We start from the raw sequence: 22,367 nt of genomic DNA on the forward strand, positions 1-22,367 counted from the left end.
ACAAGCAGCTTCTGCATTTATAGTCTTCTTCCAGATCCTATGTTCTGTTGTGTGAGAACCAAAAGAACTGCAGATGCCCCAATCAGAAACTGGAAGGGTCAGTAGACCTGGAATGTTAACTCTGCTGGAAAAACCCAGCAGGTCTGGCAGCATCCATGGAGAAAAAGCCATTTGTTTTTTTTTGTTTAGTTTGCACTCGCATGATACTCAAGATGAATATCTCGTACATTTCACTGGAATTGCTTTTCACACGTAAGTGATAATTAAATGTCAACATCCAATGACACATTTGAGCATTTAAAATAGCTCAGTACAACAATGGCTGTTTTGTTTTGGGCATATCCATGGTCTTGTGTATTGAATTACATATTAAACTTTTATTCGTTTTATTGGGTAACTGTAGTTCAGAATTAAATGTCAGGATATAAGAACACTAAATTGCAAGAGGTATCAGTCCATCATTCAATTCAATAAAACTATGAAACACCAAATTCATTATCCATTCAAAACCAAAAGCACAAGAAGCAGCCATTTTTGTTTCATGGCAGTTACATATTAGTGGGAGTTCTGAGGCAGTGGTCCATCAGAAAATGATAAAAAAGACATGCTATAAAAAGAGGATAATTTAGTTTTTCTACCTAGGTTTTGTGAATTTAGGCATTTTCAGCATTCCCGTTTTCGGAGTAATAAATCCACATGAAGCCAAAGTGGGTGTCTTCTGCGGTGATGTTGTAGGTTGGGCTGTCTTCAAACCTAAAGGAGACGGTGCTTCGCTGCCAGTCTGTGCATCAGACATTGCTGCAGGTGAAACTCTGGGTGATAACTTAAAAAAAGGTTAAAAAAAAAAGTGAAATTGGGTTTTGACATTTAAGGCATATATAAACATGTTTGATTCTCACAACATTGGTAATATCCTAGCGATCATATTACTTCTGTATTTCTGAGAAAGCATTCACAGAAACTGAAGGCTTTAGTCTACTACTGATCTTTTTAGTCCTTTAATGCTGTACTGCCATTAAATAAAAAAAAAGGGGATGATTTGACTGTAGTCTCATCTCCATAAGATACAAGAGCAGAGTGCTCTGGTACGTTTCCTCAACCCTATTTTCCGGTCTTCTCCCCATATCCCTTGATCTTCTTACTAATCAAGAACCTATTGCTGTCTTAAAGAAGCTCAGTGATTTGGCCTCCACAGCATTCTGATGCAATGAATTTCACAAACTCACTATCCGCTGACTGAAGAAAATACTCCTTATCTCGTTCTAAAAGGTCATTCCTTCACTTGGGACTGTGCGTGCATGTCCTCGTATCCTCTAGTAGTGGAAACATCATCTCCATGTCCATTCTGTCCAGGCCTCTCAACATCCTATACATTTCAAAAAAACCTCCCTCCCTTCAACCTTCTAAACTCGATAGGAGTATCAACCCAGATTCCTCAATGGCTCCTCACACAACAAACCCTTGATTCCAAGGATCATTTTTGTGAATCTCCTCTGGACCCCTCCTCCAATGGAGCATTTATTTCCTTAGATATAGAACCCAAGACTGCTCACAATATTCCAAACTCAGTCTGACCAGAACTTTTTATGGCCTCAGCAGTACACTGCTACACTTGTATTATAGCTGTCTCAAAACGAATGCTAACATTGCATTTGCCTTCCTAAATATAGATGGTAACTGCATTAACTTCAAGAGTCCTGAACCAGGACTCCCAAGTCCTTTTGTGCTTCAGATTTCTAAACCTTTCCCCAGTTAGAAAATAGTCTACACCACATTCTCCCCAATAAAGTGCATAACCCCATGCTTTCTTCATTCTATTCCATCTGCCACTATTTTGTCCATTCTCTTTGTTTGTTCAAGTTCTTCTGCAGCCTCCCACTTCCTCAATACTACCCACTTACCAGTCTGTCTCTCGTAACCTTTACACCTATCAAAAAAAATCAATCTAGCTCCATCTTGAATAAATTCAATTACCCATTCTCTATTTTTTTCTGAGACAAAGACTAAATTACCCAGAGGAAAAAAAAATCCATTATAATGTTAAAATGAAACCTCATTCTTAATTTGCTCCTAAATGCTCACAAAAGGAGATCAAAATTTCACACTGTTTTCCAAGTGTGGTCTCACCAAAGCACTGCACAGCAGTGAAAACATCCTTCCACAACATTTCTATTACAATTAATGCCAATATTCCATTTGCCTTTAGATAAAGAAACAACATTAATTCAAAAATTTTATCGTGAAACAGAAAGAAATAGTTCTTGTACAGAGGCACAATGGAAAGCTGGAGTGAACTTATGTCGATTTGTGATGACAATTTACAGTTCTGTAGTGCAAAGCATTCCAAGATATTTTATGAAAGTGTAATCAAATAACAACCAGCTGAGACGTACTACAGTTGTGCTTGTTGGGTTTGCCATTTCCAGTGCAGTTGGCAGATTTTGTCTTTCCTCTTCCTCCCTAACAAGCTGTTCTTCATATTTTTTTAGATCATATTCCAATTCAGCTGCCAGTTGTTTATCAACAGCAAAGAAATCCTTGACCTCATTTCGATAATCCTGCATTACTTCCTGCAGAAATTGAAAATGAACACTGTATTAAAGACAAAATCTTCCTTTATCTCTATCGCAGTGAAACGTGTGCAGGTGCTGAACTTTGCATGCCTGCAGTAGCCCATGGGCGCTGTTTCCTTAGTAGTCCGACTTTCAGGGGAAGGCTCCAAGGAAATGTTAAACATGATCCTTAAAGAGGGAATCATATCAATGCCCCAATTCCATTTTCATCTCAGCAGTCAACAGCATGAGCAGAACCAGAGAAAGATATCATGTTCCTAACCACTGAGTTTGGAGTGTGGACACATCCAGCAAAAAAAAATCATTTCAGATTTGCGTAGCAATGTTATAAAACAGATTAGGCATGTGAAAGGAACTTCAAATCACAGAAGAAAGCAGGTAGTTTGAAAGGCCAAACTCCTGTTTCTCATACATTAGATTTTTGCAAAGGTAGCCACAAACAGTGCTGGATAGACATTTGGTTGCTGGATCGGTATGTGGTCACCTTCCTCCAATTGCTGGTTTTCCAAAGCCTTAGAAAACCTATCCTGCACTGTAAGCCATTAAATGAAAAATTTTAATAAAATTTGAAGCACATATCCTTACTGAAATATTATCTAGTGTTAGCTGTGGTCCAGTTGGTAGCAATATCGCCTTAAAAGTAAAAGATATCCAGCTTCAATTCCACTGCAGGGCTTGAGCACAAAAACCAAGACTGAAAGATCACTGCACAGTTGGACTCACCAAATTTCAAAGCCACATTTGATTGCTGAGGGGTTTGTTAAAGATTCCCAAGGCACCATCTCAAAGAAAATTAGGGCTAGTTCATCCTGTGTCAATATTTATCCCCCAGTTTGTATCACAAAAGAACACATCATCAGGTCATTCCACATTACTGTCTGCAGGACTATGCTAAGTGCAAATTTGGCTATATTACAACAGCAAACATACTTTTAGCGATCTGATACGGAAACAAATTGCTGAAACTCAGCAGGTCTGCGGGAAGTAAGCTAAGTAATGTTTTGAGACCAGTGAGTCTTCATCTGTTCTGAAGGACAGTGGGCATGAAAGGGCTATACAAATATAAATACATAGTTTTTATTTCCTTTTAAAATTATTGACCCCTCAAGAGTTAATGAACTGCAACACACCTCCAATTTGTTTTTGTATTTTAACCCTTTAGCCACCTATCATATTAAAATTAGCCCTTTAATGTTAGCATGACACCTCGCAGCCACGTACAGAAATAGCCTAAAACAGTAAAAAACAGCCCCAAACGTATGCCAGTCTAATCCTGGACAGTACCCTCCAACAAAATTACAAATGGATTTACATTATATGCCTTACATCAAAGGTTTTTTCTCAGGTGCCAATTCATATTGACCAATATTCTACTTCTATTAGAAATGAAGAGCTTTCTGTAAATGTTTTAAAAACATCATACAGGTCATAATTACAATCCATGTATCTATTAATTTATTTAATGTCCACAGTTCTAGATTTATTGTTTCAGAGTGTCGGGACATTCAGGGAATAAGAATAGTGCGTGAACAACAATTTCCAACAGCGGTCTCTTACACGCAAGTAATGCATGAGATCCTTTAGTGCCGGGAGATGTTTCTGTTCCAGTTGATTCTTTAAGGATGTTACAATAGGGATGATGTTTTCTACAAAATTCTTCTTTTGCACCTGTAAGCAAAAAGCAGTTGTTTTGAGTCTTCAATAAACAAACTAATTTTCATCTTTCAACAGATTGTTTACCAAAAATGAAAAGTTTGTAGATACTTATAAATAAATGGAATATATATCAGCTAAATGTATGTCTTGTTGGTTGATGCTACAGTAATCGGCATGGTAGCTCAGTGGTTAGCACTGCTGCCTCACAATGCTAGGGACCCGGGTTCAATTCCCACCTCGGGCAACTGTCTGTGTGAAGTTTGCACATTCTCCCAGTGTCTGCGTGGGTTTCCTCTGGGTGCTCCGGTTTCCTCCCACAATCCAAAGATGTGCAGGTTAGGTGATTTGACCATGCTAAATTGTCCATAGTGTTCAGGGACGTATAGGTTATGTGCATTAGTAAGGGGTAAATATAAAGTAGGGGAAATGGGTCTGGGTGGGTTACTCTTCAGAGGATTGGTGTGGACTTGCTGGGGACAGAGGGCCTGTTACCACACTAGGGATTCTATGATTCTATCCCATTTAACGACACTTGCTTTTATTGCCATAACCTGACAGCATTTGTCCAGTGTTTTTTCTTCAGTTCCATCACTTGGTGAATTAGACTTTTCTACCTCATTTATATTTCAGCATTTCAGTTCTCCAAAATTACGTTATGAAATTAAACTGGTTTTCATTTTGAAATTGAAAACCTGTGTTTGTTTTATGAATATCTCAGCAAATTTATCCAGTCAGCAGCTAAACGGTTAGGAAACTAAAGGCTTGGTCTGCTCTGTAATCTGTCAAGAAGGTACAACAATAAGTGTCCCACAATAGTTCTGGCATTGATCATTATCCAGTGACAAATATTGGTTGTAGGCACGTGCATTTCAGATCAGAACAGGATGAGGCTTCACTACAATGTCCCTATGATAAAGAAGGTGCCAAAATTCACTGCCAAAGATTAGACACAAATACAGGACATGCTAAGCCAGCTGATGAGCCAAATAAAAAATACATTTGATTAACTAGATGACAACAGGAGTTTAAATCTTGTTATTGCAATGAAATGTAATCCGTTTTTGGTTGGCATGGTTGAAGATAGACTGCAGTCGTAAAGGCACATAATACATTTCCATCATAGGAGCTGCTTTATAACACGGACTTTACCAGTCATCGAGATATACAGCACGAAGACAGGCCCTTCTGTCAAACTTGTCCATGCCAACCAGATACTCTAAACTAATCCAGTCCCATTTGTCAGCACTTGGCCCATATCCCTCTAAACCTTTCCTATTCGTATACCCATTCAGATGCCTTTTAAATGTTGTAATTGTACCAGACTCCGCCACTTCTCTGGCAGCTCATTTCACACATACACAACCCTCTATGAAAATGTTGCCCCCCAGGTCCCTTTTTAATCTTTCCCCTCTCATCTTAAACATATGCCCTCTAATTCTGGACTCGCCCACACAGGGAAAAGACCTTGTCTATTTACCCTATCCATACCCATCATGATTTTATAAACATCTAGAAGATCAATCCTCAGACTTTGAAGCTCTAGGGAAAATAGCCTGGATTCAGCCTATTCCTGTAGCTCAAATCCTCCAACCCTGGCAATGTCCTTGTAAATCTTTTGTGATTCCTTTCAAGTTTCACAACACCCTTCCAATAGGAGGGCGACCAGAATTGCACACAATATTCCAAAACTGGCCTAATGTCCTGTAGAACTGCATCATGACATTCCAACTCCTATACTCAAATGCTCTGACTAATAAAGGAAAGCATATGAAATACCTTCACTATCACAGAATCATAGAATCTCTATATTTGGAAACAGGCCATTTAGCCCAACAAGTCCACACTGACCCTCTCAAGAGTACCCCACTCAGACCCATTTTCCTACTTTATTACTCTTTTGTCCTTAATTTACTGATAAAATCCTTTTGATTCTCCTTAACTCTATTTGCCAAAGCTACCTCTTGTCTCCCTTTTTCCCTCCTGATTTCCATTTTAAGTATACTCCAACTGCCTTTATATGATACGGATTCATTCGATCTCTCCTGTCTATATTTAAACATATGTTTCCTCCCTTTTCTTGATCAAAACATCAATTTCTCTAGTCATCCTGCATTCCCTACACCTACCAGCGTTGCCTTTCACCCTAACAGGAACATACTGCCTTTGGACTATCATTACCTCATTTTTGAAGGCTTCCAATTTTCCAGCTGTTCCGTTAGCTGCAACCATCCGTCCTCAATAAACTTTTGAATGTTCTTGCCTAATACCGTCAAAATTGGCTTTCCTTCAATTTAGAACTATAACTTTGAGATCAGCTCTATCCTTCTCCATCACTATAGAATTACGGTCGCTGGCCGCAAAGTGCACCCCCACTGACACCTGTCACCTGCCCTGCCTTATTTCCCCTAGAGTCGGTCAAGTTGTGCACCTACTGTAGTAAGTACATCCACACACTGAATCAGAAAATTTTCTTGTACACATTTAACAAATTCCTCTCCATCTAAATGCTTAACATTATGGCAGTCCCAGTCTATGTTTGGAAAGTTGGAAAATACGCTATCATTACCACCCTATTATTCTTACAGGTAACAGGTAACTAAGATCTCCGTACAAATTTGTTTCTCAATTTCCTGCTGACTATTGGGAGGTCTATAGTACAATCCCAATAATGTGATCATCCCTTTCTTATTTCTCACCCTAATAACTTCCTTGGACGTATTCCCAAGAATATCCCAAGTATAGCCATGATGTTATTCCTGTTCAAAAATGCCATTCCCCCTCCTCTCTTGCACCCTTTCTATCCTTCCTGTATCATTTGCACCCTGGAATATTAAGCTGCCAATCCTGTCCATCCCAGAGCCTCACCTCTGTAATTACTATGATATCCCAGTCCCATGTGCCTAACCATGCCCCGAGTTCATCTGCCTTCCCTGTTAGACCTCTTGCATTGAAATAAATGCCTTTTAATTTATCATTTAATCTACCTCATTCTCGGCTTCGTTCCTTCCTGCCCTGACTGTTTGACTTGCTCCTTTCCCCAACTGTACCCATCTCGGACTGATCTCTTTCCTCACTATCTCCCTCGGTCCCACCCCCACCTTACTCATTTAAATTCTCCCGAGCAGCTCTAACAAATCTCCCTGCCAGTATATTAGTCCCCTTCCAATTCACATGCAATCTGTCCTTCTTGTACAGGTCACTACCCCAGAAGAAATTCCAATGGTCCAAAACTGCGAACCCTTCTCCCCTGCAGTAACTCCTCAGCCATGCAATAATCTGCTCTATCATCCTATTCCTACCTTCACGAGCTCGTAGCACTAGGAATATTCCAGATATTACTACCGGAGGACCTCCTGTTTAAATTCCTACCTAACTTCCTACATTCTCCCTTCAGAATCTCATCCTTTTCCCTTCCCATGTCATTAGTTCCAATGTGTACAATTAGCTCTGGCTGGTCCCACTTCCGATTTTACAATTTCCGATCCTGGTACCAAGGAGGCAACACATCATTCTGATATCTCACTGCTGGCCCCAAAAACGACTATCTGTGCCTCTGACTAGACACAGTTCCCTATCACAATTGATCACTTGGAACCTTACATACCCCTCACTACGTTAGAGTCAGTGTCTGTATCAGAAACTTGGCAGTTTGTGCTCCATTTCCCTGACAGCCCATCACCCCCTACATTTTCCAAAACAGCACAGCTGTTAGAGATGGGGATAGCTACAGGGGACTCCTGCACTACCTTCCTCCCTCTCCTACCTTTCCTGGTGGTAACCAGTCTACCAGACTATATCTGTGGTTTTTCTCCCTTCCCATAACTGCCATCCATCACACCCAGTAACTCCTGTAAATTCCTCATTGCCTCTTAACTGCTACTTCAACCGATCCATGCCCTCAGAGGATTCACAACAAAAGACAATTCCTGTAGACATAAAACATCAGTAACATGGAAACTCTCCCTAATCTCCCACATCTGACAGGAAGAGCATACCACTCTATGAAAGGCCAACTTACTTCTTTAAAATTTACAGATCCAGAAAGTAGCAGTCTCACTGCTCGAAAAAACACTTCTCCAGGCTAACTTAGTACCTATGCTTTATATTTTAAAAATTTAAATCGAGACAAATCTCAGTAAAACATATAATCAAAAAAGAACCCACTTTACTCACTATTGTAGATTTACAGCAAGGTTACACTTAGAAACTATGCACTTAGCTTCTCCTGTGCTGTGAGCTCTCCCACACAAGATCAGCTGTGAATTTCACTGTTTGCTAACATTTCTTAGGACTTACTCTGATGTCCAGAGATACTCAAAAAGCAAAAGGCAGTATCTATGTAGCTGGTGTGTAGCAGTGTAGGTTTCTTTCTCTGGCTGTGTGATCTCTGCCTTTGTCCCTGTTGCTCCTTTTTAATCATTTTAATCTTTTCTCCCTTCTGAAGTTCCAATACAATGCAACAGCTGATAAAACAGTAACTTCTACTCGTGGAGTTCAAAAAACAAAAATCACCTCCAACATGTAAAATACCTCAACAAAAAAGGAACAGCTCTTACAGCCACAATTTTTCTTCTCATCAAATGAGATCTACAAAAGCCTTTAAAAAGCTTCAAGTGTTAGATTATCTTATGAAATTATTCATTTCTTTTATTTCTAGAATTATTTCAGTCAAAGTATTTTCAAAATCACTTAGAAAGGTGTACCAAATTATCTTTGAAAGCAACGTTTTGAAAAATGTTTTGTGGGAGACAACAAAAACCTGTGCTTCCGTTATATGACAGCAAATTACTTAAAGTCAGATTAAAGCTTTTTTTAGGTTAGTAAATTGGAGATAGGTCATACTTCCGTAGAAAGGGTACAAGAACTGTCCTGCATAATTTAGGTATTTCACTTTCCATAAACTTCAGCTTATCCAAAGCTGTGCTGTCAGTATCCTAACTTGCACCAACTCCCATTTGTCAGTCACTGCAGCAAGCTTACATTGGCTCTTGGTTTGGCAATACCTCAAATTTTAAAATTCTTATTATTGTTTACAAGTTATTTCTCCCTTCCCCAGCTCTGCAGCCCCATCCAGCCAATGATAACTGTAGGACAAGTATTTTTAAAAATATAGTCGCCATTATTTTACCTGAATGTCAAGGTATTATCTGATTAAATTATTAAAAGCTACCCACAATTCTTTTGTTCCAGTGTATCACTACATACAAAAGCTTGTGTGTAAAAATGTCTTTAATAAAATAGGGGTGCATCGAAAGCTTTGAAATTGTGACAAAGTTATAAAATACTCCAACAGTTCATCTTAATTAACAAGGCTTTACACCAAGTCCATTGCCATTTGCCTTGTATCTGTAGTTAGAGATCTGTTACCTGAGATATGAGTTTTTTCTGTGCAGCCTGCATAACCGCATTAGCCATAGCCATTTCATCTTCCACCTGTGCTTCATCACCAGGTTTTGTTTTCATAGAGGACAGCTTGATCTCTTTGCAACTCATCACCACAAAAGTATCAGAGAGCAACTCATTTGCCTCCATATCCAAAGGAAGTACACCATCAACAAAGCAGGCTGAAAAAAAGTACAAAAATACAAATCATTTTACAACTCTTCCAAAGCAAGATAAAGCATGGAAATGATACACATTTGAAATTTTACAGACCTTACATTTTAGGCAGGAAAAACTCAATTCATTTTTTAAAAAAATGGATTTATATTGTATTCACTACCAAATGATTGCTCATTTAAAGTGAGATTTATACACGTTTCTTTCTCAACCATAATGCATTGGAGTTGTGTATTAATGAGACTATCACAAGGTAATTTCAATAGATGACAATTTTTAAAAAAGTAGCTAGAGTAGGCAGTTTGGTTCATCCAGTCTGCTGCACCAATTAGATCTGATTGTGCCCTCAACTCCTTTCCTGTTTGTTCCCAATAACCTTCAACTCCCTCGCAGATAGAAAATCCACTGAAATCAGTACTGAACATATACAAATGACCCAACTTTCCACGGACAGAATTCCAAATAGTTAATAACAGGAGAATGCTCATTTGAAAATTTTCCCCCTTGGTCTAGGTCTCCCCAGAAAGGGAAATGCCCTGTCAGCATTGATCTGGTCAAACCGCCTCAGAATCACAAGATGACCTCAACTGAGCTAATTTGTGTACATTATGACTAAACATTATTTAAGGCTTAAACCAATAATAATTAGATCACTTTAATTTTTTAAAAAACCATCAGAAAAGGAACTGAGCCACACGTGCTGAGAACACCGAATCTGTCTGTATTTGTCTGGAGGTATCCAATTACTTCTGGCACAGTGGAGGGTGTCACAGTAGCTTAAAATATAATGAAATAAAAGGCAGCCAGGGCCAAGACTGCACTCTGGATTGTCGACATGTGCAAGATTCACTGAGGAACAATGATACAGGACAGGATTGGATTCAGCAATGATACTTACTTTGCCCTAACAGTCCACCAAAATTCATGAGTTGCACTCGCGGTAATAAGGTTGCAGGTCAAGTTAGAGGGTGTACAAAGAGTTTGTGTGTACAAACAAAACTCCCCCGTTCTTGTAAAGAAAAACACACAAGTGGTCACCTGAACACCAAAACCGAGGTCATACTCGATAAGGTTTTGCCATTTGAACCCTCAAATTATGACTTTTCACTTTTTGATTCTAAAGTATTCTCTCTATTAAACCTTAGAGTTACACGAAAACCTCCAGGTAAAAGAGACAAATTCATACCTAGAATACTTTGTGCAATTTTATTTGTAATGCTGAAGCGTTGCTCATCTGTGAAATGTTCCAACAGAAATTTGTAAACGGTCATTCGCTTTTCTCGATTTTTATCTCCCTTTAAGGAAAACAGTTTCTTCTCTCTATCAAGGGAAGACAGTTGAACATGAATTGTATTACTCTAGGACAATGCTAAACACAAGTTAGTTCCAATAAAGTATTGTTGCTATTTTAATAAGCTGTCATTTTAAAAATTACTGTAGATTTTCACAGAAATGTTAAGTTCCTAACTTTTAGCCAAAAATAAAGAGTGGTGTGTGAGAAACAGACACATACAGAACTAGTATTTGAAGTTTTGAAATTCTGTTTCTCACTAGTGGTTTTCATTAGTTCATCAGCTGACCAGAGGGCTGCCAGGTTGAACACTCTTGCCACCAACACCTCCTTCCAAAACTAGCTCATCTATCTCAAGATTTTCTTCCATAAATCCAGTAAACAATCCAAATTTGTCTTACCTACAATGCCTTTTTTGCATGTTTCAGGACAATGATTCAGATAGATCCAGAGAGAAACCAAGAGTCCATTCTGGTGCGTAGAGTCATAGAGACGTACAGCATGGAAACAGACCCTTTGGTCCAACCCGTCCATGCCAACCAGATATCCCAACCCAATCTAGTCCCACCTGCCAGCACCCGGTCCATATCCCTCCAAACCCTTCCTATTCAAATACCCATCCAAATGAGTCTTAAATGTTGCAATTGTACCAGCCTCCACCACTTCCTCTGGCAGCTCGTTCCATACACGTACCACTCTCTGCGTGAAAAAGTTGCCCCTTAGGTCTCTTTTCTAGTTCTGGACTCACGGACCCCAGGGAAAAGACTTTGCCTATTTATCCTATCCATGCCCCTCATAATTTTGTAAGTCTCTATAAGGTCACCCCTCAACCTCCGACGCTCCAGGGAAAACAGCCCCAGCCTGTTCAGCCTCTTTCTGTAGCTCAGATCCTCCAACTCTGGCAACATCCTTGTAAATCTTTTCTGAACCCTTTCAAGTTTCACAACATCTTTCCAATAGGAAGGAGACCAGAACTGCACGCAATTTTCCAACAGTGGCCTAACCAATATCCTGTACAGCCGCAACATGACCTCCCAACTCCTATACTCAATACTCTGACCTATAAAGAAAGCATACCAAATGCCTCCTTCACTATCCTATCTACCTGCGACTCCAGTTTCAAGGAGCTATGAACCTGCACTCCAAGGTCTCTTTGTTCAGCAATACTCCCCAGGACCTTACCATGAAGTGTATAAGTCCTGCTAAGATTTACTTTCCCAAAATGCAGCACCTCGCATTTATCTGAATTAAACTCCATCTGCCACATCTTAGCCCATGGGCCCATCCTGTTGTAATCTGAGGTAACCCACTTTGCTGTCCACTACACCTCCAATTTTGGTGTCATCTGCAAACTTACTAACTGTACCTCTTATGCTCGCTTCCAAATCATTTATATAAATGACAAAAAGTAGAGGGCCCAGCATCATTTCCAGTCTGAAAAACAACCCTCCACCACCACCCTCTGTCTTCTACCTTTGAGCCAGTTCTGTATCCAAATGGCTAGTTCTCCCTGTATTCCATGAGATCTAATCTTGCTAATCAGTCTCCCGTGGGGAAACCTTGGCGAATGCCTTACTGCTGAAGTCCATACAGATCATATCTGCCACTCTGCCCTCATCAATCCTCTTTGTTACTTCTTCAAAAAACTCAAATCAAGTTTGTGAGACATGATTTCCCATGCACAAAGCAATGTTGACTATCCCGAATCAGTCCTTGCCTTTCCAAATACATGTACATCCTGTCCCTCAGGATTCCCTCCAACAACTTGCCCATCACAGAGGTCAGGCTCACCAGTCTATAGTTCCCTGGCTTGTCTTTACTGCCCTTCTTAAACAGTGGCACCACATTTGCCAACCTCCAGTCTTCCAGCACCTCACCTGTGACTATCGATGATACAAATATCTCAGCAAGAGGCCCAGCAATCACTTCTCTAGCTTCCTACAGAGTTCTCAGGTACACCTGATCAGGTCCTGGGGATTTATCCACTTTTAACCGTTTCAAGACATCCAGCACTTCCTCCTCTGTAATCTGGTCATTTTGCAAGATGTCACTATCTATTTCCCTACAGTCTATATCTTCCATATGGGCCACATGCCTGACTTTCCTGTTTGTACTTTTATTCTTGGATGTCTGTCCAGGCAGTGTAGACATTTATTCCAATCTCTAATCTGCTTCTCAGATACTCTAAATTCTCTCAGCTGCTGTATGATAATTTGTCTGCTCTGTCATCTCAAAACTTTTAAATTTGAACTAGACTGTGCACCTGTTATTCCTTCTTGATGCAGTTGTCACATTAATAGGGCAGGATTGGTGGGAACACTGAAGCAGTGAAGGTTTAACCTTCACATGTGCACAAAAACATTAACAGCTCCCTAATTCAAGCAAAGAGTTTGACTTTAGTTACAAACAAATGGCACGTAGAAAGAGTTTGGAGTAATTTTTAAGTCACATTCATGAGATTGACTACTAATATAAAGTGTATATTTAATAAACATTACAGAAAACACCATTACTTGGAAGAGAGGACAAGGTCATATGTTTATAGTTCAGTGTTAAAATATCAGTAATTAACAGAGGTATCTTTTGGGTAGATAAAGGCTTTCATGCAAAAGCTTCAAATAATTAATCACCATCTAAAAGTAATGATTTACATACCGCTCAGTTTGAGGAAATTTGTTGTACTTTTCATGTTTTTCATAACCATTGAAGTGCAAAATGCATTCAATAAAATGTTGAGAGAACATAACAGGGTTTCTTTTCAATAGCAGGTAGACTAAACAAAATTCTGCAAATCTGAAATAAAATAAAAATCAGTTCTACATATTTTCAAATTTTACATATATTCAGTTTCCAGAATGAAATGTAATGTGCTGGGTGGGGTCTGAAGATGAAAATGGGAGATTCAAGAAGTTACATTCAACTTGCACCAATGCTGGCTCACTTCTGGTGATGCAGAGTCAGCCTTGATGGAATCCAAATGAAACGGAGGATTGGAAGCAAGGTGCCTCACATTAGTCAGTCACCCTGCCCCACTCCCTACCTATCTCTGTAATCATCTTCAACCCTGCAAGCTTCCAAGATTTTGCACTCCTCATCTTTGGACTCTAGAATCAGTCACTCTAGTATTAGCAACACTTCTTTAAACATCTCCATTTTTTTCTTTCAGCTAGCCTATAATTTCAAAACCTTACCAAATTTGGGTTACATACCCTACTGTCTCCATGCGTGGTTTGTTGTCAAATCTGTCTGATAACACGCTTAGAATATTTACTCCATTAAAGACACAACATACATACTGGCTATTGTTGAAAGAGTTTCTTTTAAGCGTATCACTTAAGTGCTTTTTAAGCACTTGATACTTGCAGCATGCAACCCTTACAAAATTCTAACATTTGACGATTTAACAAATATTGACTCTGACAAAGTTCTTGGAAAAAAAAAAGCCAATTACCTCCGAATACTTTCATCGGAGTCCACCAGAACACTCACAAATCTGAAGAAAAGTGAACCCTTCCACTTTATAAACTCTTCCTGTAAAGAGAAAACAAATACATTTTATGGAATTCTTTACTTGTCTATATTTTAATGAATGAAAATAATTTGGTTTTGTTGATTAATTTTGCAAAGTTTCTGCTTAAGCTGCATTTCCATTGCAAAGATCTTAAAGATGACTTCAGTCGGTACTACAAAAACTGTAGCCTACGAATCAACAGGAATTTGTGGGGCTTGGTCCAACGATTATATACAGTACTATGTTACCAAGCCAGCTCCAAAAGGAAGCAGAGGTGGAAATTCACAATTGCTGAAATTCAAGGATATTTTATGGAAGGAGTACAAGGATGCTATTCTTCACTTTCACAAATTTAAATTGTTACAAAATCTGTTGTCTTGGGCATACTGTACATTTACTTTATAGATGTTACTAACTCTGAAGATGTCAAAATAGCTAATGCAAATCAGGAAACGGTCAAACTTATTATTCTTCAAATAATTGGAAATCAATGCTTTAGCACTGCTAACATTTTCATAAATATATAAACGCACACTGAATTTTTGTGTGTTCCAAAGAAGGGTAACCAGACCCAAAACATCAATTCTGCTTTCTCTCCAAGATGCTGCTAAGCCAGCTTGGTTTATCCAGCAATTTCTGTTTATGTGTCAATTTATGGGAAACCAGTTCTCAAAAGTTAACATTCAAGTACATTTCATTCCAGGAAGCATTACAATTAGTTCAATACCACTTCAGTTTTATAATAATAGGGTAAGAACAATATTTTTAATATTAGAAAACTGGGCTCAGTGGTTAGCACTGCTGCCTCACAACACTAGGGACCTGGGCTCGATTCCAGTCTCTCTGTGGAGTTTGCATATTCTCCCCATGTCTGTATGGGTTTACTTCGGATGCTCTGGTTTCCTCCCACAGTGCAAAAGATGTACAGGTTAGGTGGATTGGCCATGCTAAATTACCCAGTATCCAGGGATGTGCAAACTAGCCATTGGAAATGCAGGTTTACAGGGATAGGGTAGCGGTGTGGGTCTGGGTGGGACACTCTTCAGAGAGTTGGTGTTGACTTGATGGGCTGAATGGCCTGCTTCCATACTGTAGGGATTCTATGATTTTAAATGTCTACAAATTACGAAGTGAAGTCTACGTCGAGATTAGGAAGACAAGAAAAAAGCAAACTATTGTGATTCACATACTTTTATTTGATCTTATATAGAGTCATAGAGATGTACAGCATGGAAACAGACCCATCGGTCCAACCCGTCCATGCCGACCAGATATCCCAACCCAATCTAGCCCCACCTGCCAGCACCCAGCCCATATCCCTCCAAACTCTTCCTATTATATAGGTATATAAATAGAATGAAAATTTTTTACCTGGAGTAAATTGGTCAGCATAACCAGAGTCTGTTTGCGAATAAAGGGATCATCATCTTTTAAGCAAACAGCAATATTAGGAATATATCGATCAACCATTGAAGTATATCGCATACAGAGGTCACACATGATGATGATGACATTATTGCGAACTGCTACATTTTCGCACACCTCTAACTCACGTGCAAGAGCAGCGACGCATTTCTTTGCTAAGTCTTCATGTTGTAGGCACAATTTACCTTTATAAAAGTAAAATAAGGCGAAATGTAGTTAGTATAAAACATGTACAATGAAGTCAGACATACAGTTGCTCCGACCTTTTATAAGCAAGGTATGTATTGATGTGTGCAAGCATTCACATGCTCTATTTGAAACATTGGTAATCTAGCCACGGTTAGTTTCTGTTGAGATCCACGAACACATCCCAAACTTAAACTGAACAGAGATCTATCAAGTTCACATGGTCAACTTTCAATCCATAAAATACAAATTTTGTTCAGCAGCAGAAAATCTAACCTGATCTTAAATTTAATTTAAGCAAGTGTAGCATGCTTAAAAGGATATAATTCTATTAACTTCTGTGCAAACACCACAATTGTGCTTTTGGCGGGAAATCGCTGATGTGGACAAGCACAAATGTTTGATCACTTATTTCTAAAATGAAACCCTTTTTAAAAAAAAAACTAATCCACTGATTTACACCGGCTTCTAAAAGTTGCCATAAGTTAGAACAGCATGCAGTAAAGGAAAATAGATGATATAAATTCATGGCTTTGATGTTCAATCTTAGCTAAATGTCAACAATGGCACAATAATTTGATTTCAACATCTTAGAGGGAAGAAAAAAAAACAAAATGACAAATGACAGAATACCTGATACTGTTGACTACACAGCCATTCCTGTTGGAAACGTACACAAACTTATGCTGAAATAATCTTACCAAGAGTAAAAAATGCATGTGCTCGGACAACAGAAGACATAACGGGAGATCCTGAAAACTGAGAGAGAGGCTGTGAAGCTGGAACATCGTCACCATCTGAAACATTTGAAGAATAAAATACAATTCAGGAATTTTACTTGCTCGCTGAACACAAGTGACCTTGAATAATTGTTCAAAAAGTTTAACAAATCAAAAAGGTCATCTTTTCCACATAACAGCTTTGCTACTTATGGCAGGCTTACTTCCAACTCCAGGAATGTAGTTAGATGCTAAAGTTGTCTCTCAAATTAAATATTTAATATAGCAGAAAACCAAGGAACTTTGTGGTACTTATTTCCTGTCCACCATATTACAAATACCTGTATCACAGTTTGAAAAGAATAAAAGAAGGGAATCTTTTAAAATGTACTAAGTTTCCTAAATAAAACAACCTTACGTGATATAGAAAATCAGAAGTCTAGAGATTACAGTTTTAACAATAACCTCATTATTCTTCTTAAAAATTATCAAGAGTACAAAATACACAATATCAAATACCTACCCAACATGAGAAATCATACTTTTAAAAAAAAGCGAAGAACAAAAAAAAAGTGTGGTCTTAAATTTAGAACATCAGAATTATACACACAAACTTTGTTTCAACTGGCACCTTATTAACAGGCAGTCTTTATGAAAAATAGGATCCTCAAATACCACAAGTTTACCGTATTATCAATCTGTCCATGATGTTGGAGTAGTCAAGTGAGAAAGTTCTCTCCCGTAAGTTATAAATAAGGGGAGGTTGCAGTACCATTTAACTGATTTAGTAAAATGTAGTATAAAATTGTATTTAGCTCCTGCATTAGGTTTCTTTTAGTGTATAGTTTTACATGGATTGTGTGGACCTCTTGATCAACCAGAATATTTGATCAATCAGCACACTCCTGGTCCCAAATGTGCTGGTTAATAAAAATTTTGCTGCATTGTATCATGTTTTTATATAGTCATGTAATATTCAAAATATTGATGTACAACATCTTAAGAAGTTCATAAGTAACATATTGCAGCCTAGTTCTCTCTCTGATGTAGAGTATGATACTATAGGCCAGAGAGAGAATAGCAGCTGTCTACCAAGTTTCAAGGAATATTCTAAGAACAGTATAGTAAGGTTTGAAATACAAATATCATTTCTAGATATATCTAAATCAACCTGTTCAGAGATGTTATTACACTCCTCTGGAGCAGGTGGGACTTGAACCTAGCCCACACAGCCAAGAGGTATTAACACTACCACTGCATCACGGATTATAAAAATTCGACTTCTTTATAACACCATTCACTAAATTCATTGGCTTAGCTTTCAGACTTTTCTTTGATAATGCTATTTATTTGCTGCCTTCCTGAAGTTGAGAAAATCCTAGAGGTGCACATGTCATAATCTGCAAATCGAAATTTGTCCGAGGGCCATTTAAGTTTACCTGCTTGATATGGTTAACTGGATATTGATCAAGGCAAACTGCAAATGACTGTAGTGGTGCAGTTGTAGGTGTCCTTATCTCTGAGCCAGGAGGCCTGAGTTCCTGTTTGGGCATTACGAAGCACTAGGCAGGAAATTGAAGCACAGGTCCTCAAGGGTCATAATCTCCGGATTACTGCCCGAGCCACGTGCCAATTGGCATAGGGACAAGAAAATTAGGCAAGTAAACACGTGGCTAAGGGATTGGTGTGGGAAAGAGGGATTCCACTTCATGGGGCACTGGCATCAGTTTTGGAACAGGGGGGATCTGTACCGTTGGGACGGTCTCCACCTGAACCGATCAGGTACCAATGTTCTGGCGAAGAGGATAAATAGGGTGGTCAGTAGGACTTTAAACTTCTGAGTTGGGGGGAAGGGAAAGTGAAAGCAACAGGGAGTATGGAGGTAAATGGAAAGATAAGCAGCAGGATAGCATGTTTCCAGGCGGATTTAAAATTGAGGCAGACTGAGAATGCAGAAAAAAGCAAGGATAACTTAGGACATATGACTTACAACATCTCTAATAAGGAAGTTAGCATTAAGGCACTTTACCTGAATGCTCGTAGCATTCATAACAAAGCCGATGAATTAATGGCACAGATAATAGTGAATGATTATGATGTAGTAGGCATCACAGAGACTTGGTTACAGGGGGGTCAGGACTGGCAGTTAAACCTCCATGGTTTTTCGACTTATCGAAAAGACAGAGAGGTGGGCAGAGGGGGTGGAGTTGCCTTGTTAGTTAAGAACAAAATTAAATCTATGGTATTGAATGACATAGCGTCGGATGATGTGGAGTCTGTGTGGGTGGAATTGAGGAACCACAAAGGCAAAAAAACCATAATTGGAGTTGTGTACAGACCTCCTAACAGTGGTCAGGACCAGGGACGCAACATGTACCGGGAAATAGAGAAGGCATGTCAGAAAGGCAAGGTTACATTGATCATGGGTGACTTCAATATGCAGGTGGACTGGGTAAATAATGTTGCTAGTGGATCTAAAGAAAGGGAATTCATGGAATGCTTACAGGATGGCTTTTTGGAACAGCTAGTCATGGAGCCCACAAGAGAGCAGGCTATTCTGGACCTAGTGCTTTGCAATGAACCAGACTCTATAAAAGATCTTAAAGTAAGGGAACCCTTAGGAAGTAGCGACCATAATATGGTAGAGTTCAGTCTGGAGTTTGAAAGGGAGAAGGCGAAATCTGATGTAATGGTGTTACAGTTGAATAAAGGTAATTATGAGGGCATGAGAGAGGAACTGACTAAAATAGACTGGAAGCAGAGGCTAACCGGGAAGACACTAGAGCAAAAATGGCAGGAGTTTGTAGGTATAATTGAGGACACTGTACAGAGGTTCATTCCCAAGAAAAGAAAGATTAACCGGGGAGGGATTAGACAACCTTGGCTGACAAAGGAAGTCAGGAAATGTATTAAAGAAAAAGAGAGATCCTATAAAGTGGCTAAGAACAGTGGGAAATCAGAAGATTGGGAAGGATACAAAAGCAAACAGAGGATAACAAAGAGTGTAATAAGAAATGAGAGGATCAAATATGAAGGTAGGCTAGCCAGTAATATTAGAAATAATAGTAAAAGTTTCTTTCAGTACATAAGAAACAAACGACAGGCAAAAGTAGACATTGGGCCACTTCAAACTGATGCAGGGAGCCTAGTGATGGGAGATAAGGAAATAGCAGGAGAACTTAACAAGTACTTTGCGTCAGTTTTCACAGTGGAAGACAGGAGTAATATCCCAAAAATTAAAGGGTGTCACGGGGCTGAGTTGAGTATGGTTGCCATTACGAAAGAGATAGTGCTAGAAAAGTTAAAAAGTCTTAAAATTGATAAATCTCCTGGCCCCGATGGGATACACCCTAGAGTTCTGAGAGAGGTTGCTGAGGAAATAGCAGAGGCATTGGTTGAGATCTTTCAAGAGTCACTGGAGTCAGGAAAGGTCCCGGACGATTGGAAGATGGTTGTAGTAACCCCCTTGTTCAAGAAAGGATCAAGGCAAAAGATGGAAAATTATAGGCCAATCAGCTTAACCTCGGTTGTTGGTAAAATTCTAGAATCCATCATTAAGGATGAGGTTTCTAAATTCTTGGAAGAGAGAGTCTGATTAGAACAAGTCAACATGGATTTAGTAAAGGGAGGTCATGCCTGACAAACCTGTTGGAATTTTTTGAAGAGGTAACAAGTAGGTTAGACCAGGGTAACCCAGTGGATGTGGTCTATCTGGACTTTCAAAAGGCCTTTGATAAGGTGCCACACGGGAGACTGCTGAGCAAGGTGAGGGCCCATGGTGTTCGAGGTGAGCTGCTGGGATGGATTGAGGATTGGCTATCTAACAGAAGGCAGAGAGTTGGGATAAAAGGTTCTTTTTCAGAATGGCAGCCGGTGACGAGCGGTGTCCCGCAGGGTTCGGTGCTGGGGCCACAGCTGTTCGCATTATATATTAATGATTTGGATGAGGGAACCGGGGGCATGCTAGCGAAGTTTGCCGATGATACAAAGTTAGGTAGACAGGCAGGTAGTACTGAGGAAGTGGGGAGGCTACAGAAGGATCTAGACAGGTTGGGAGAGTGGTCCAGGAAATGGCTGATGGAATTTAACGTGAGCAAGTGCGAGGTCTTGCACTTTGGCAAAAAGAATATAGGAATGGACTACTTTCTAAATGGTGAGAAACTTAATAAAGCCAAAGCACAAAGGGATCTGGGAGTGCTAGTCGAGGATTCTCTAAAGGTAAACATGCAGGTTGAGTCTGTGATTAAGAAAGCGAATGCAATGTTGTCTCTTATCTCAAGAGGGTTGGAATATAAAAGCAGAGATGTACTACTAAGACTTTATAAAGCTCTGATTAGGCCCCATTTGGAGTACTGTGTCCAGTTTTGGTCCCCACACCTCAGGAAGGACATACTGGCACTGGAACGTGTCCAGCGGAGATTCACACGGATGATCCCTGGAATGACAGGTCTAGCATATGAGGAACGGCTGAGGATACTGGGGTTGTATTCGTTGGAGTTTAGAAGATTAAGGGGAGATCTAATAGAGACGTACAAAATAATACATGGCTTTGAAAAGGTGGATGCTAGAAAATTGTTTCTGTTCGGCGAGGAGACTAGGACCCGTGGACACAGCCTTAGAATTAGAGGGGGTCATTTCAGAACGGAAATGCGGAGACATTTCTTCAGCCAGAGAGTGGTGGGCCTGTGGAATTCATTGCCACGGAGTGCAGTGGAAGCCGGGACGCTAAATGTCTTCAAGGCCGAGATTGATAGGTTCTTGTTGTCTAGAGGAATTAAGGGCTACGGGGAGAACGCTGGCAAGTGGAGCTGAAATGCGCATCAGCCATGATTGAATGGCGGAGTGGACTCGATGGGCCGAATGGCCTTACTTCCACTCCTATGTCTTATGGTCTTATGGTTCCCATGTGTTAGAACATTTCTGAACAGCGATTAAAAAATATCTAAGAGGAGGCAAATTGTGTTACAAGCTTTAGGCTCATCTGTGAAGCTGCACAGGTTGGACATTTCAGAATAAAACTTCAACATTTTTGAAAATAACATCTAGGTGTAAGGTTGCAAAAACTTGACAAAAGAACCAACATTTTCTGCAGATAAAAGAAATACTCTGATGAAAATTAATCAGCTCAAAACATAAGCGGTTTCTTCCTGCACAGATACTGCTAGTGCTTTTATAACAAAACTAATATGTTTCACCATCAGCTTTTGTCATTGATCAACTTCACTATGTTATTCTGCATATTGGGATTTTCAGAATTAAAACAAGTGAGCATCCTCACCTGGGTCTAAGCTGGAAGGGGTAGCAAGAAATGACTGAACAAGCATGAAGATGCGCTTCTCCACTTTTCCAGGGCACAATTGTGCTACTTCACCAAGCGTAAAAAGATGTTTTATCTGAGGAAACATAAGATTTTCTACCTGAAAAACTTAGCAATACATCGCTCATTG

The 22,367-nt window shown here is 39.5% G+C and overlaps 1 protein-coding gene across 1 annotated transcript in view; it reads right to left on the minus strand.

Moving 5' to 3' along the window:
* The window catches only part of ncapd3 (non-SMC condensin II complex, subunit D3), an 81,593-nt gene that overhangs the window by 10,457 nt on the left and 48,769 nt on the right, over positions 1-22,367 (minus strand). Inside the window, exons 21-30 of the mRNA XM_072593177.1 lie at positions 22,199-22,313; positions 16,903-16,998; positions 15,962-16,200; positions 14,531-14,610; positions 13,735-13,872; positions 10,975-11,108; positions 9,597-9,793; positions 4,131-4,241; positions 2,394-2,570; positions 639-823 (exon numbers count right to left, since the gene is read on the minus strand). Coding sequence (XP_072449278.1) covers positions 639-823; positions 2,394-2,570; positions 4,131-4,241; positions 9,597-9,793; positions 10,975-11,108; positions 13,735-13,872; positions 14,531-14,610; positions 15,962-16,200; positions 16,903-16,998; positions 22,199-22,313 — 1,472 coding nt within the window. The remainder of the gene's footprint in view (positions 1-638; positions 824-2,393; positions 2,571-4,130; positions 4,242-9,596; positions 9,794-10,974; positions 11,109-13,734; positions 13,873-14,530; positions 14,611-15,961; positions 16,201-16,902; positions 16,999-22,198; positions 22,314-22,367) is intronic.

This window comes from Chiloscyllium punctatum, chromosome 23 (assembly GCF_047496795.1).
Source record: "Chiloscyllium punctatum isolate Juve2018m chromosome 23, sChiPun1.3, whole genome shotgun sequence".
Lineage (NCBI taxonomy): Eukaryota > Metazoa > Chordata > Chondrichthyes > Orectolobiformes > Hemiscylliidae > Chiloscyllium > Chiloscyllium punctatum.